The 14,167-nt window shown below is 42.3% G+C and overlaps 1 protein-coding gene across 2 annotated transcripts in view; it reads left to right on the top strand.

Annotated features, from left to right (window-relative positions):
• The window catches only part of GXYLT2 (glucoside xylosyltransferase 2), an 87,430-nt gene that overhangs the window by 55,496 nt on the left and 17,767 nt on the right, over positions 1-14,167 (top strand). For both annotated transcript variants that reach the window (XM_089654800.1, XM_089654801.1), the window contains exon 4: positions 13,291-13,542. In XM_089654800.1, coding sequence (XP_089510926.1) covers positions 13,291-13,542 — 252 coding nt within the window. The remainder of the gene's footprint in view (positions 1-13,290; positions 13,543-14,167) is intronic.

The following is a 14,167-nucleotide window of genomic DNA, read 5'->3' as shown; positions in this document are numbered from 1 at the left end:
CAGTTAACCCTTTGATCACCCCAGATGTTATCCCCTTCCTGCCCAGTGTCATTAGTACAGTGTCAGTGCATTTTGTTAGCACTGATCACTGTATTGGTGTCACTGGGATGTCAGTAACACCAATTCAGTTCCCCCCAGTGTCAGAATGCCCGCCGCAGTCCTGTTATAAGTCGCTGATCGCCACCATTGCTGGTAAAAATAAAATAAAAAATCCATTTGTAAACACTATAACTTTAGCATAAAGCCATTATTTACACGTATTGGGATTTTTTTTTAGCAAAGACATGGAGCAGAATACATTTTGGCCTAAATTTATGATGAAATGTGATTTCGTTTTAATTTTTTTACTGGAAATGTTTAATAGCAAAAGGTCAAAAATATAGGTTTTCTTTTCTCAAAATTGTTAGTCTTTTTTTAAATTTTTGTAGCGCAAAAAATAAAAAAACGGCAATCAAATACCACCGAAAAAAGCTCTATTAGTGGGTAAAAAAGGGCATAAAGTTCATTTGGGTGCAGCATTGCATGACTGCGCAGTTGTCGGTTAAAGTAACAAAGTCCGTATTGCAAAAAATGGCCTGGTCAGGAAAGGGGGTAAATCCTCTGGAGGGCAAGGGGTTAAAGTATTTTACAATATTTTTATATTTAGTGTGTCAGGAAAGCACATGATTTTGCATCCAACATGCACAACACCCGACATGCACAAAGTTTGATCCGCACTGAGATGCAACAGAGGCTTAAAAAAAAAAAAAAGGCCTCTTTCATATAGGACAGGCTTTGTTTAGATCAGCTGGGAATCTGTGCACTGATCCACTACTGATCAGGAGCAGAGCGGGCAGAGGATGACAGGTCTGTGTCCGCTCAGTTTATGCAGAGCGGATACAGAGCCCACTCTGCTATATGGGCGGCTAGATGCAAACAGACTCCACGGTCTGTTTACACTGGACTGCCTTCCGATCTGATCCCCTTCCTACACGGATCCTACCAGGGGCGGGCTGACAACTCATGAGGCCCCTGGGCAATAGGGGGATCATGGGGCCCCTGTGTCCTTGCCCAACTCAAAAAAGCCTATGAAAAAGGTACCAGGGGCATCTCATGGGGCCCCCTACTGACCCCGGGCCCTTTGGCAGTGCCCGAGTTTCCAAATGGTCAGTCCGCCCAGGATCCTACCCCCCTCCCCCACTGGGCTATAGGGGTGCATGGAGGGTCTGCCTGAAAATCTGACAGGCGGACCTGATTTGATTGCCCGTGTAAAAAGGGACCTAAAGTCTTTGGTCACACTGAATCCGACTTTGAAATCATGCGACTTCACTTGAAGTCGCATGATTTCAAAGTTGGATGTCAGCGCAACTTCAGGAAGACATCTGTGCGATTTCATGCACTGATGTCTATGGAAGTCAGACCTGAACTTGCAAAGAGTAGTGCATGAACTGCTTTCAAAATCGGTACGACTCCAACGGAATTGGAGGCGCACCGATTTGACCACTTCCATTAGGGTGCGACATGTTGTGCGATTTGAAATGATAAAAACGCATTACAAGTCACACCGTTGTGACCGGGGACTTAGAACAAGTGACTTTGCAGAAAATTGTTTGCTGTGAAGCACAAGTGACAACACGGTATTTTGCCGCACTTTATTCTGCAATTTTGTAGTATGTGTTTTGTAACATTGTTTCATTTGGAGGTTTGAGGATGTATTTGTGGGAGATTTAAAGTTCTCACTTTTTTGAAATCTTGATACATTGAAAAACCTGAGCCTGGGACAATGCACACCCTGGTTAAATTAACTTCACATCAGCACTCCACTTTACATTGGGGTCCCCATCTTATCAGAGTCCCCCTAGTACATGAGAGCCCCCCATTACATCAGAGGCCCTTTATATGTGTCACCCATCACATCAGTGCCCTCCATTATTATTATTATTATACAGTATTTATATAACGCCAGAAGGTTTATTCAGCGCTGTACATTATAGTGGGGGACAGAACATGAGACAATACAGTAACAATAAAATACACGAGGGGTTCGAGGGCCCTGCTCTTTCGAGCATTACATCAGAATCCTTTCTTTACATGTCACCCATCACATCAGTGCCCTCCATTACATCAGAATCTTTCCTTTACATCTGAGCCCTCCCTTCACATTAGAGGCTCCCGTCATATCAGAGTTCCTCCCAATTACACCAGTTACCCTATACATGAGTCCAGCCCCCCCCCCATCACATCAGAGTCCCTCTTTTACATTGGAGTCCTCCCTTCACATCAGAGGTCCTCATCATATCAGATCCCCCCATACATGACAGCTTACCTATTACATAACTTGCCCCTAACCATCAGAGTCCCCTCCCTTCACATCAGAGGCCCCCATCATATCACAACCCCCCATACAGAACAGCCCGGCTATTATATCACTTGCCCTTCTATATCTGAGGCCCCTCCCTTCACATCAGAGGCCCCCATCACATCAGAGTCCCCCCATCACATGAGTCCCTCATCCACAACAGAGCTTCCCCATTACATCACAGTCCCAGCATCACAGAGCCCCCTCTTCACATCTGAGCCCTACTTTTTGGCTTCAGCAGGATGGCAGAGGGTGGAGGGGGTCTGGAGGAGGCAGACATCTGTCTTCCCCAGAATACTGTTGGTGGCCCTGCCCTGCATGCTGCCTACCCCAAATCAGAGCCATGCGTTGTCATGGTGTGGTCCAGCTGGCTGCTATCACCATAGCAATAACTGACATTCTGGACCTAGAGCATCGCTGGTCGCTATGGTGCTGGCGGCTGGCCTTCCTGCATTATGGAAACTCATAGAGCTGATCCAGGGACAACTGGGTCACATGCTTATGGCACTCTAAGGGAACCCAGATGGCCTTGTTGAGAAACACTGAACTAGAGAACCCACTCCCCTCTATGCTGTGGCGAATAGAAGAGGGGGACGTTTCTGTAGCCCAGACCTGCTTTTGTCTTGATACGGTACAGTGGCTGAAGGCTGTCACACTAGGACAGGAAGTGTGTTACTGGCAGGATCAAAGAGAAAACTAATGCAGCCACCACATCTAAGGTCAGCTAAGCTGCAACAGATTACTTTTTTGTTTTTGGGTTTAAATATGCTTTAAGCAGATCAGGCAATTATAAAAAAAACAATAATACAGCTATATTAAAAAATAACACAACATTTTCCTTTTAAGTACACAGTTTACTTTGATTACGACAGGGATGCATGAAATCTCACAAAATTCCAACTGCAGTTAAGAGCAAAATTAACGGACGTCTTGAAACATCTCCTGTAGAAAATAATGGGAGCGCTTCCATCCTTTGGGGTGTATTAAATGTTAAGTGGCCGTCTCACGAGCAGCGGCTCACACGGAGAGAGATGGCATCGCGTGGCAGGCTAGATAATTACGTGCCGCATTGAAGTGCTTGGCGCGGTGGAGCAGCTGTTAGGTTGAGTGCACAGAGGTTAATTACAGTGCTTATCGCAGCCATATTACACCCTTTTATCCACCTCCATAGGAAAACCCAGCACAACTTCTCACTCCTCTGACTGCTGCCAGCCAAAAAGTAACACTTTTTTTGGAAACGATTCAATTTAAGATTTGAATTATTTAATTAACATTGTCACCTTTTCTAATGATAATTGTTGTTTTATGAATATGGAAAGCGTGTTTTCATGGCTGGATTCTAATTAAATGCTATCTGAAGCAGTTGTGTATTATTCCGTTCATTAGAAAGGGGGTATGCGGCATTCTGCATGTGTTAATTACCCCAGGGCTAATGCTAAACCACTCTTAATATAGGTGTGTTTGTGTAATAAATATAAATACGTATATCTTCCCAAGCAAAAAGCAGCGCTAAGATCAATAAATAATTTAAATAGTTGAATGAAAAAAAGTGTGACTATAAATAATACAGTCAAATGGTCAGGATAGCTAAAAACCCTATGACTACGAGCATTCGGTCGAAACGCGTCGGGGTCGAGCTACAGCTGTTTGACGCTATACCGCCGGCACCACGAGGGGTCCCGGCGGCAACTTTGAATCTGGTCAGTACTCACCTTGCTTTTTGTTATGCTCACTTGCCTATGCTTGGAAATAAATATTCTTGACATATTGCACTACTGGCCTCCTCTGTTTTTTTGAGCTCCTGAGGGAGCTGGCTACATCCACAGAGGGGTCATCTTTAAATGTGAATGCTGAGTGCAAACCATGAGGCAGTGAAGGATGCGAGACCAGATCTGACCAGACCTATGTGAAGACATCTGGGGGTTTATTTACTAAAGCTGGAGAGTCCAAAATCAGACTCCCTTCTGCATAGAAACCAATCAGCTTCCAGGTTTCATTGCCAAAGCTTCATTGAACAAGCTGAGGTTAGAAGCTGATTGGTTTCTGTGCAGAAGGGAGTCTGATTTTGGACTCTCCAGCTTTAGTAAATAAACCCCTTGATGTCCTTGTCATATTACACAAATGCGCATAAAGGTTGCGCATCTGGTGAGTGCGCAGTCTATATCCTATTTCTCTCACCTCATCCACAATTTGTGTCATTGGGCGTCAGAAGATCATCTGAGCTCTCGCTCACATTTTCACCTTGGACTTACTTCCGTTTGATATAGTACATTTCTCTCACAATATCAGCCACATATCCTAGTGGCATATATATATAATTGCAGTGTCACTTTATTATATTTATTCATTCATATATTTGCATGATTTTATTTATTTATTTTTCTGAAATTTCACTAGCTCTGCACCCTCTTTTATGTTATTATTTAATTAACATTGTCACCTTTTCTAATGATAATTGTTGTTTTATGAATATGGAAAGCGTGTTTTCATGGCTGGATTCTAATTAAATGCTATCTGAAGCAGTTGTGTATTATTCCGTTCATTAGAAAGTGGGTATGCGGCATTCTGCATGTGTTAATTACCCCAGGGCTAATGCTAAACCACTCTTAATATAGGTGTGTGTAATAAATATAAATACGTATATCTTCCCCAGCAAAAAAGCAGCGCTAAGATCAATAAATAATTTAAATAGTTGAATGCAAAAAAGTGTGACTCTATAAATAATACAGTCAAATGGTCAAATAACTGAAAAATTAAGTGCCACGAAAAAGTGTCCATAGAAGGATCAAAATAAAATATCTCTCTATTGAAGACTCCTTTTCTCCAGGAAAGCTCCAATCCGCAAGTGAAAGTGATCAATGCAGCTCTACCACTGCCAGACAATGTGCCACCAATGAAGAAACATCCACCACCTCCACCACTATAAAAAAGGGCTTCTTACCAGACCAGTTGGACCATAATATTGGAAATGGTCATATTGCGCTCAACCTGTATTGTGCCGTTACTTGCATGGCTATACATGGAGCAGGGACGGACTCACCTTCGAGCAATCGGGCACTGCCCGAGGGCCTGGGGTCAGTAGGGGGGCCCCATGAAATGCCCCTGGTACCTTTTTTATAGGCTTTTTTGGATGTGCTTTGAGTTTGGGCAAGGACACAGGGGCCCCATGATCCCCTCGGGGGCCCCATGAGTTGTCAGTCCACCCCTGATATGGAGTCATGATGAAAGAGGCACTAGTGCAATCCCTAGGGACCAGCATCCTACAACCCCAGTACCTGGACATGGGGGAGGCTTCCTTCTTATAAGAGTTTTACAACTTGTACAGAAGAAGCTTCAAGAGAGACTGAACCTGTTGGATAGGCCAAATGAAACCGGAAAGCCGCGGTGAAGCCGGAGCTGCACAATACAGGTTGATTGCAATAAGACCATTTATAATATGATTCAACAGGTCTGTTAAGAGGCCCTTTTATATATATTGGTGGATCTTTCCTCATTGGTGGCATATTGTCTGGCAGTAAAGTAGTAGAGCTGCATTGATCATTTTTCACTTGCGGATTGGAGCTTTCCTGGAGAAGGAGTCTTCAATAGAGAGAGATTTTATTTTGATCCTTCTATGGACACTTTTTGTGGCAATTCATTATTGTTGACCCTGATGAAGTCACATGATAATGGGACTTAACGCGCAGGACGTGGTGACGTATTTCAGGCACGGACCCCATCTTGCTACACCTGAAGCCCATGCAAGTACACCCATAGCATGAGGTTTACAGTTTGTTTGATTTTATTTCAAAATCTCAATGTGAGCTGGCTGTATCTGATTATACCATTCCTGGAGGGGACCCTGCTGCTTCTTTTCATATACCTGTACGTGGAAGGTCCTTTTTTTTCCATCAAGTGCTTTGGCCCTTTTTGGGTTGCTGCAAGGAGGTGAGGGGGCAATTCAGCCATTTACGGATTATTTCCTATTGGTTGTCATGCATATCTACTTTATCACCTGCACGTTCTAAAGGAGTTGGAATTTTTGGTGTCTGCACACCTCTGAACTTTTTCTTTGGACTTATTGGTTATGATTATTTATTAATCATTTTTTAATATCACATCAATTATGTTTATGTAATTTTTTTATAAATATTTTGTGTTGGTTTATCACAGCACTTGTCTCTATTGTGAAATGTAATCCCGCATTCTGAGATTCACATATGTCACTGTTTCTTCACTTTATTTTGGCTTAATTATAGCCTTTTTGGTCACTAGTTTTTGTGAGAACATTTGATCCCATTCATAGGGATTCACTATTTTTCTTCAGTCATCGTAAGTCCCATTTGGACTTTTTGTTTTTCACTGTTTTTCATTTTTAGGTTTACTCACTTCTTTATTTCACTTTAAGATCCTTTTGTGGATCAATTCACTTTATGATCATTTATTCACTGTATATATTATCAAATATGATTTGTCACTCATAAGTTGTCCTTTATTACTACGATTGTGTTTAGATATTATTTAGGTAGATCCAGGGTAGCGCTGCACCAATATATATAATTTTGTCTGCTTCATTATTTAATTGCACTTTTTGTGGCAATTTATTATTTAATTGCATCACGTATTGCAACACGTCTTTCTATGGACACTTTTTGTGGCAATCTATTATTTAATCGCATCACGTATTGCAACACGTCTTTCTGTGGACACTTTTTGTGGCAATCTATTATTTAATTGTATCACGTCTTTCAATGCACTTTTTGTGGCACTTACTATTTCAGTATTTGATCATTTGACTGTATTTATGGAGTTCCACTTTTTTCATTCAACTATTTAAATTATGTATTGATCTTCACGCTGCTTTTTTCACTTTGAAAGCTTTGTCTAACAGGTATCAGTTATAGTGGCTGCTTATTTACAAGAATTTATATATTATGGGCATCTTCCCCAACTCTCTAAAACATGTGCTAGTCACCCCCACACTTAAAGGCCTCACTGGACTCCACCAATCTTAGCAACTTAAGACCCATCTCCTTACTCCCTTTATTCCTCCAAACTCCTTGAACGTCTAGTATACAACCGGCTGAGCTGCCACCCCATTGAGAATAACCTTCTCGATCCCCTTCAGTCTGGATTTCGCCCACAACACTCCACAAAAACCTCTCTGCTAAAACTCACAAATGAATAACAGCTAAATCCAACAGTCACTATTCCGTACTCTTACTCTTGGACCTCTCTGCTGCATTTGATACAGTTGACCACCCCTCCTCCTAAAAAAACTCTATTTACTTGACCTCCATGACTGTATGCTCTGTTGGTTTGAATCTTACCTATCTCACCGCACCTTCAGTGTCACTTACAACTCTACTTCCTCCTCTCCTACTCCTCTTACTGTCGGGGTCCCTCAAGGTTCTGTCCTTAGGCCTCTCCTATTCTCGATATACACTTCTTCCTTGGGTCAGCTGATAGCTTCCCATGGTTTCCAATACCATTTCTATGCTGATGATACACAAATCTATCTCTCTACTCCTCAGCTTACCCCATCCGTTTCCTCATATATCAGCAATTTACTAACAGACGTATCAGACTGGATGTCACACCACTTCCTAAAACTCAATCTATCTAAAACTGAGCTCATAATATTTCCTCCCTCAGGCTCGCATCCAATCCCTGTCCAAATCATGCCACCTCAAACTCTGCAACATCTCCAGAATACGCCCCTTTTTAACCAATGATACCAAAAATCTCCTAATTCACTCCCTGGTTATCTCTCACCTAGAATACTGCAACACCCTCCACATTAGTTTACCATTACATAGGCTATCCCCCCTCCAATCCATCATGAATACTGCTGCCAAGCTCATCCTCCTTACCAATCGTTCAGCTTCTGCTACCCCTTTCTGCCAATCCCTCCACTGGCTTCCACTCACCCAACGAATAAAATTCACAATACTAGCAACTTCCAAAGCCATCCACAACTCTGCCCACAACTACCGTATTTTTCGGACTATAAGGCGCACCGGATTATAAGACGCAGTATTAGTGAACGGATCTATTTTCATATATAAGACGCACCGGATTATAAGGCGCATAAAGCGAAACAAAATACCGGTAGTCGGATAAGTCAGACTTTATTCAAATCATTAACAATAACTGTCAATATTACACAATAGATCCAGTCAGACCACAATATTACACAATATTAAAGCGAAACAAAATAGCCGGATAGGTCAGATATTACACAAGAGTATGCTCACTTTTTCAATCATTCATATTCTACGAATCCATCAAATTCCTCGTCTTCGGTGTCGGAATTTAACAGTTGGGCGATAGCGGCATCAAGCAAGCCCGGATCCCTCTCGTCATCATCCGATTCAGTCTCATTGCTGTTGCTTGGCTGTTCATTGATGATTCCGGCCTTCGTGAAAGCTCGGACGACAGTTGAAACCGATACCTTAGCCCAGGCATCGACGATCCATTGGCAGATAGTGGCATAACTAGCCCGGCGTTGCCTGCCTGTGTTGGTAAATGTGTGCTCACCTTCTGTCATCCATTGCTCCCATGCGGCTCGCAATTTAGCCTTGAACGCCCTGTTGACACCAATATCTAGTGGTTGGAGTTCTTTGGTCAATCCTCCAGGAATGATGGCAAGCTCCGAATTGGTTTTCTTCACTTGGCTTTTGACAGTGTCAGTGAGATGAGCGCATATAGAGTCGTAGATCAATAAGGCCGGAGACTTGTGGAAGAAGCCATCTGGTCTCCTGACGTAAACTTCTCTCAGCCACTCACTCATTTTCTCCTCGTCCATCCAGCCTTTTGGATTGACCTTGACGATGATCCCAAGAGGAAATGTTTCCTTTGGCAAAGTCTTCCTCTTAAAAATGACCATGGGTGGTAGTTTCTGGCCATTAGCCTGGCAACCGAGAACTACAGTGAAGGATGATTTCTCATTCCCTGTGGTGCGTATAGATACAGTAGACGACCCTGTTTTTTCTACAGTACGGTTCGCGGGGATGTCAAAGGTGAGAGGGATCTCGTCCATGTTTGTGATGTGGTCTGACTGGATCTTCTTTTCGATGATCTTGTCCTTGCAGTAAGTGCGGAAGATGGCCATCCTTTCTTCATAATCCTTTGGCAGTTGCTGCGAAGTGGTAGTTCTTGTGCGGATGGAGAGATGACGCCTTTTCATAAAACGGAAGCACCAAGAAGGACCTCCTTGAAATTCGTTGATCTTCATATCTCGTGCCATCGCTGTTGCCTTAAGTCGAATGGAGACTGTAGAGACGCTTCTACCTGCTATTCTCTGTTCAATAATCCACTGCTCAATTTTGTCCTCTAATTGTGGCCATCTTGCCTTGTTCCCTCGGAAACTCTTCTTCGTCTTCTTTACTTGACGCAGGTCATCTTCTTGTTTCCTCCACTTCCGTACCATTGATTCATTAATGTTGAATTTTTTCGCTGCTGCTCTATTCCCATGTTGTACTGCTTGGCTGATGGCCTTGAGTTTGAAATCCGCGTCGTAAGCATGTCTCTTAACAGGTCTCTTAACAGGTGCCATTTTGGGGTCCTTAATTTGGAAGCACAGTACATATCAGGAAATGTAGTTTTCGGTAAGTGAAAAAGCTTTGGTTTGTTGTTGATTGCTTGGCTCTGATTGGTTTATCGTCGCCAGGATAAGCTCGAATAAGCAAGGGGAGTGGCTTCGTCGCTTACCAAAGTCATAATAAAACATTTTGACAGATTGTTCAGCACAGTGTGAACATACACTGTTCATACATAAGGCGCATCGGAATATAAGGCGCATTGCCGATTTTAGTACAAATATAGGGATTTTATGTGCGCCTTATAGTCCGAAAAATACGGTACATCCCCAACCTGGTCTCAAAATATCAACCAAACCGCTTTCTTCGATCCTCCCAAGACCTTCTGCTCTCTAATTCTTGTGTAACATCCTCCCATGCTCACCTCCAGGACTTCTCCCGAGTTTCTCCCATCCTATAGAACTCCTTACCTTAATCTTTTAGACTATCACCTAATCTATTCACCTTTTAGACGATCCCTGAAAACCCTTCTCTTTACAGAAGCCTATCCTGCTTCTAACTAGTAAACTGCCTTTTATTTCCTCCAACAGCTCATCCCCCCACAGCTATTACCTTTTGTATCACTCAACCCTTCCTCCTAGATTGTAAGCTCTAACGAGCAGGGCCCTCTGTTTCCACTTGTACCAAATTGTATTGTAACTGTCTACCTTCATTTTGTAAAGCACTGCGCAAACTGTTGGCGCTATATAAATTCTGCATAATAATAATTACGGTATCTCCTGCACACCTTTTGAAATTTGAAAATAATGAGAGTGCCTACAAAACTGTAAGACCCTGTAATTTCTTTGGGTCGGGGTCTTTTAATAGACTGTATGTAATGAATAGATATATATGGTATGAACACTCCATCCAATATAAGTTCCTTAGTGCCCAACATAAAACAAATAATATAGTGATAGGTATAGGGGGCTTCCACGTTGTAACAAAGAAGACAATATGATAGCTTTATTGCACCGGCATTTCAGCATCACAGCCTATGAGTGACCCTAAAGCATAGTACACAAGATGGCCCTTCATAACTTGAAATACGGAAGTACTTGTAATAAATAATAATATTAGCAATAAAATATCAGTTTATATACAAAGAGTAACCAAAAACTACACCAGTTTGCCATTGGCAGTCTCTTCTCGACACATGAGACAATTGTCACTGATTTGCACTGTTTCGCACAGAATATTCTGCACTTTCTGTGTTTGTTGGGTAAAAGGTAGTTGATGATAGATTTTCTAGATCAGGGGTCTCCCAAACTTTCTAAACAAACGTCCAGTTTACTGTTCTTCAGACTTTGGGGGGGATGTGCCCAGTTGGAGTAAACAATGCCCCATCTTTGGTATTAGGGAGAGAAATAGTTGGTGTCAGTGGCAGGAATAGTACCCCATTGTTGGTGTTAGTGGATGGAATAGTATCCCATGGTTAGTGACAGTGGCCAGAATAATGCCTCAAGGGCCAGATAAAGGCAAGCAAAGGGCCACAGTTTGGGGGCCACTGTTCTAGACAATTAATATTTTTTTCCTCCAAAGATGAGGACAATGCCACTTATTTTTCCTCATAGACCATGTAGACATTACCATGCATGTTCAAAAGATCTCAGTTTGTGCATTACTGTTACAATCCTTTGAAGGAAGACCTTTTGGATTGTCTGGGTGGTTGGATTGGATTGACCACCTGCTAATGCCCATAGCTAGCCAGGAGGTTTCTTGCCAGGCAAACAAGACTTCAGGTAGAGTTAATACACATTTTGCCAGCAGATGTACTTGAAAGAAAACTGTTCCAGCAATGGTGTCACACTCTTTAGGATAAAGCAGAAGCTATATTTCTTACATCCCCAAAAGTGGAATGAGCCTAAGGTGTGTGTGTGTGTGTGTGGGGGGGGGGGTTGTTGATTCACTAAAACTGGGGAGTGCAAAATCAGGTGCATCTCTCCATAGAAACCAATGAGCTTTCAGGTTTTATTGTCAAAGCTCAATTGAACAAGCTGAAGTTAGAAGTTGATTGGCTACCATGTACAGCTGCACCGGATTCTGGGTGCTCTAGTTTTAGTTAATCTCCCCCATGTGTACTTTTAATGCACAATAGCTAATTACCTGTATCCTGGTAAATCAAGCAAGTTTGTAATTTTTTTAGCTTTTTCCTTGTCCTGCTATCCCCTGGGAGGTTTACAGGAAACCTCCATGGTTCACGTCAGTACTCAATTGTTTCTGTCGCCAGTGCACTAATACGGCTACAATCACCTTAATTGCTTTTGGAAATCAAACATGAAATTTAACCTCCTTAGCGGTATTCCCGAGTGTAGCTCAGGGTAAAATTTGAGTACCAAGAGCTACACTCGGGCTTACCATGCGGCATTGCTCAGGGAATCCCTGCAGCACTTACCTTGTCCTTCGCTCCCACGATGTGTCCCCTGCAGCGTCCCCGACCATCTCCTCCGGCCGATGCCGGCATCCGGCTTCCGTGTTCCGGTCCCTGTGACGTCGGGACGTCGGCGGCAAATTTGAAATTTTTTAAAAATATCATTTTTTTAAAAATGATTATTACATAGTAAAACATTGCTGTTTCAATGCATTTCACATACATTTTGTCCCTACTGCTTTGTCCTGTGCCCTGCCTGCATTTTTACTGTTCTTTCTGTCTGGAAACTTAGAAAAGTCCATGGCCTCCAAAAAGCGTCCCTTTACGTCAAAAGCGGTTTTAGACCGGCTAGAGAACAGCGATAGTAAATCAGAACCACTTGCAGAATTGAGTGATAATGATTCGTGGGGGAAATTCCTCATCAGACACTGAAAGCGATTTTGCGACTTTGCTCAGCGATGTGTGAATTTGCCTCTGTATTTCAAATTTCAGTGTTTTTGGTTTGATTATATTATTGAATTAAATGTATTATTATTAGATTATTATTTTTTATGATTATTTATTAAATTATAATTTATTATTTCGTGTTTCAAATTTTATCCTTCCCGGGATGCTTACTAGACTCTTGTTCGGACAGATTTCAGTGAGTGATTCCTAAAAATTACAGCCTACAATAAAAAACGACATATTTCCATGCAAAAAAATGGTACCGCTTTCAGCACAAAAAATCGGAAATAATCATACCGCCAGGGAGGTTAAGGCCACCAATCTCTACGGGGCTTAACAAGAGATTGGGAGTTGTGAACATCAACTGAGATCATGAAGATGCTGTCACTTACCAGTCTGAGAGTTCATTGTGCCTATTTGATTATCTGGCAATCACTGTCTCCTATGAAGGTTATAGAAATACAGTTTAAAATGTTATATTTATAGGTTTTTAGTCTATTACATAGCCATAGTGCTATATATTACTGCAGTGAACACGAACCCTATCGACTAATACAGTAATATTTAATGTGCAGATGATCTTACAAGATGTGGACTCCTTACTATACGTAGACACAGATGTTCTGTTTTTGAGGCCTCTGGATGACATCTGGGCCTTCCTGAAAAACTTCAACGAAACACAGTTGGCCGCGATGGCCCCCGAGCACGAAGTCCCTAAGATTGGCTGGTACAGTCGCTTTGCTCGTCACCCTTTCTATGGTACAACTGGGGTCAACTCAGGGGTCATGCTAATGAATCTGACTCGCATCAGAAAGCAGCAGTTCAAGGTAAGATATTGAAAAATAAAACAACTGTCCACTAAAATGTGGGAAATAAATCAGAGACTTGAATAGTGCTTCCCAATCTGGCGTTATAATGTACCTACAATGGATGATTGAGCTTAATATGGCCATCTCGGAGGGGAGAATGTTGGGGAGATCTGTCAAATAATAATATTGTAGAAAAAAGGGATGAGTGTTCCAGAAAGGCATGCGAGAAAATAGATGGTAAAATAAAAATCAGTTTACTGCAGAAATTAATGGACAAAGTACAATATGAGGCTTTCCCGGGGTGGAGGTGTGGGGCGGATGGGGGACTTTGGTAGCTGCCTCAGCTCCATTAACTTATACTGCATATCTGAGGGCTGAGCCTTATCAAAGATTGCCTCTCTTAGATGTGTTGATTGTAAGGCTTGGGAAATTGGATAGGTGGTGCTGAACACAAGGGTTCTGCCATTGTTATTGATGCCATTGAATGGTAGGATGGTATTGGTACAAGTTGTCTGGTTACTGGGCAAGCAGCTTCTACTCCTCAAAGGATTTCCTTGGTTTGTATTGCAAAACAGCAGATCTGTTCAGATAGAAGATTGAGTGGAATCCGACGCGTTTCGGCCGACAAATATCCCTATTCATC

This window comes from Staurois parvus, unplaced genomic scaffold, assembly GCF_062004578.1.
Source record: "Staurois parvus isolate SC_StPar_1 unplaced genomic scaffold, SC_StPar_1.0 ptg000799l, whole genome shotgun sequence".
NCBI classification, from domain to species: domain Eukaryota; kingdom Metazoa; phylum Chordata; class Amphibia; order Anura; family Ranidae; genus Staurois; species Staurois parvus.
The sequence above is the reverse complement of the archived record's forward strand: the minus strand, read 5'-3'. Positions and strand labels throughout refer to the sequence as shown.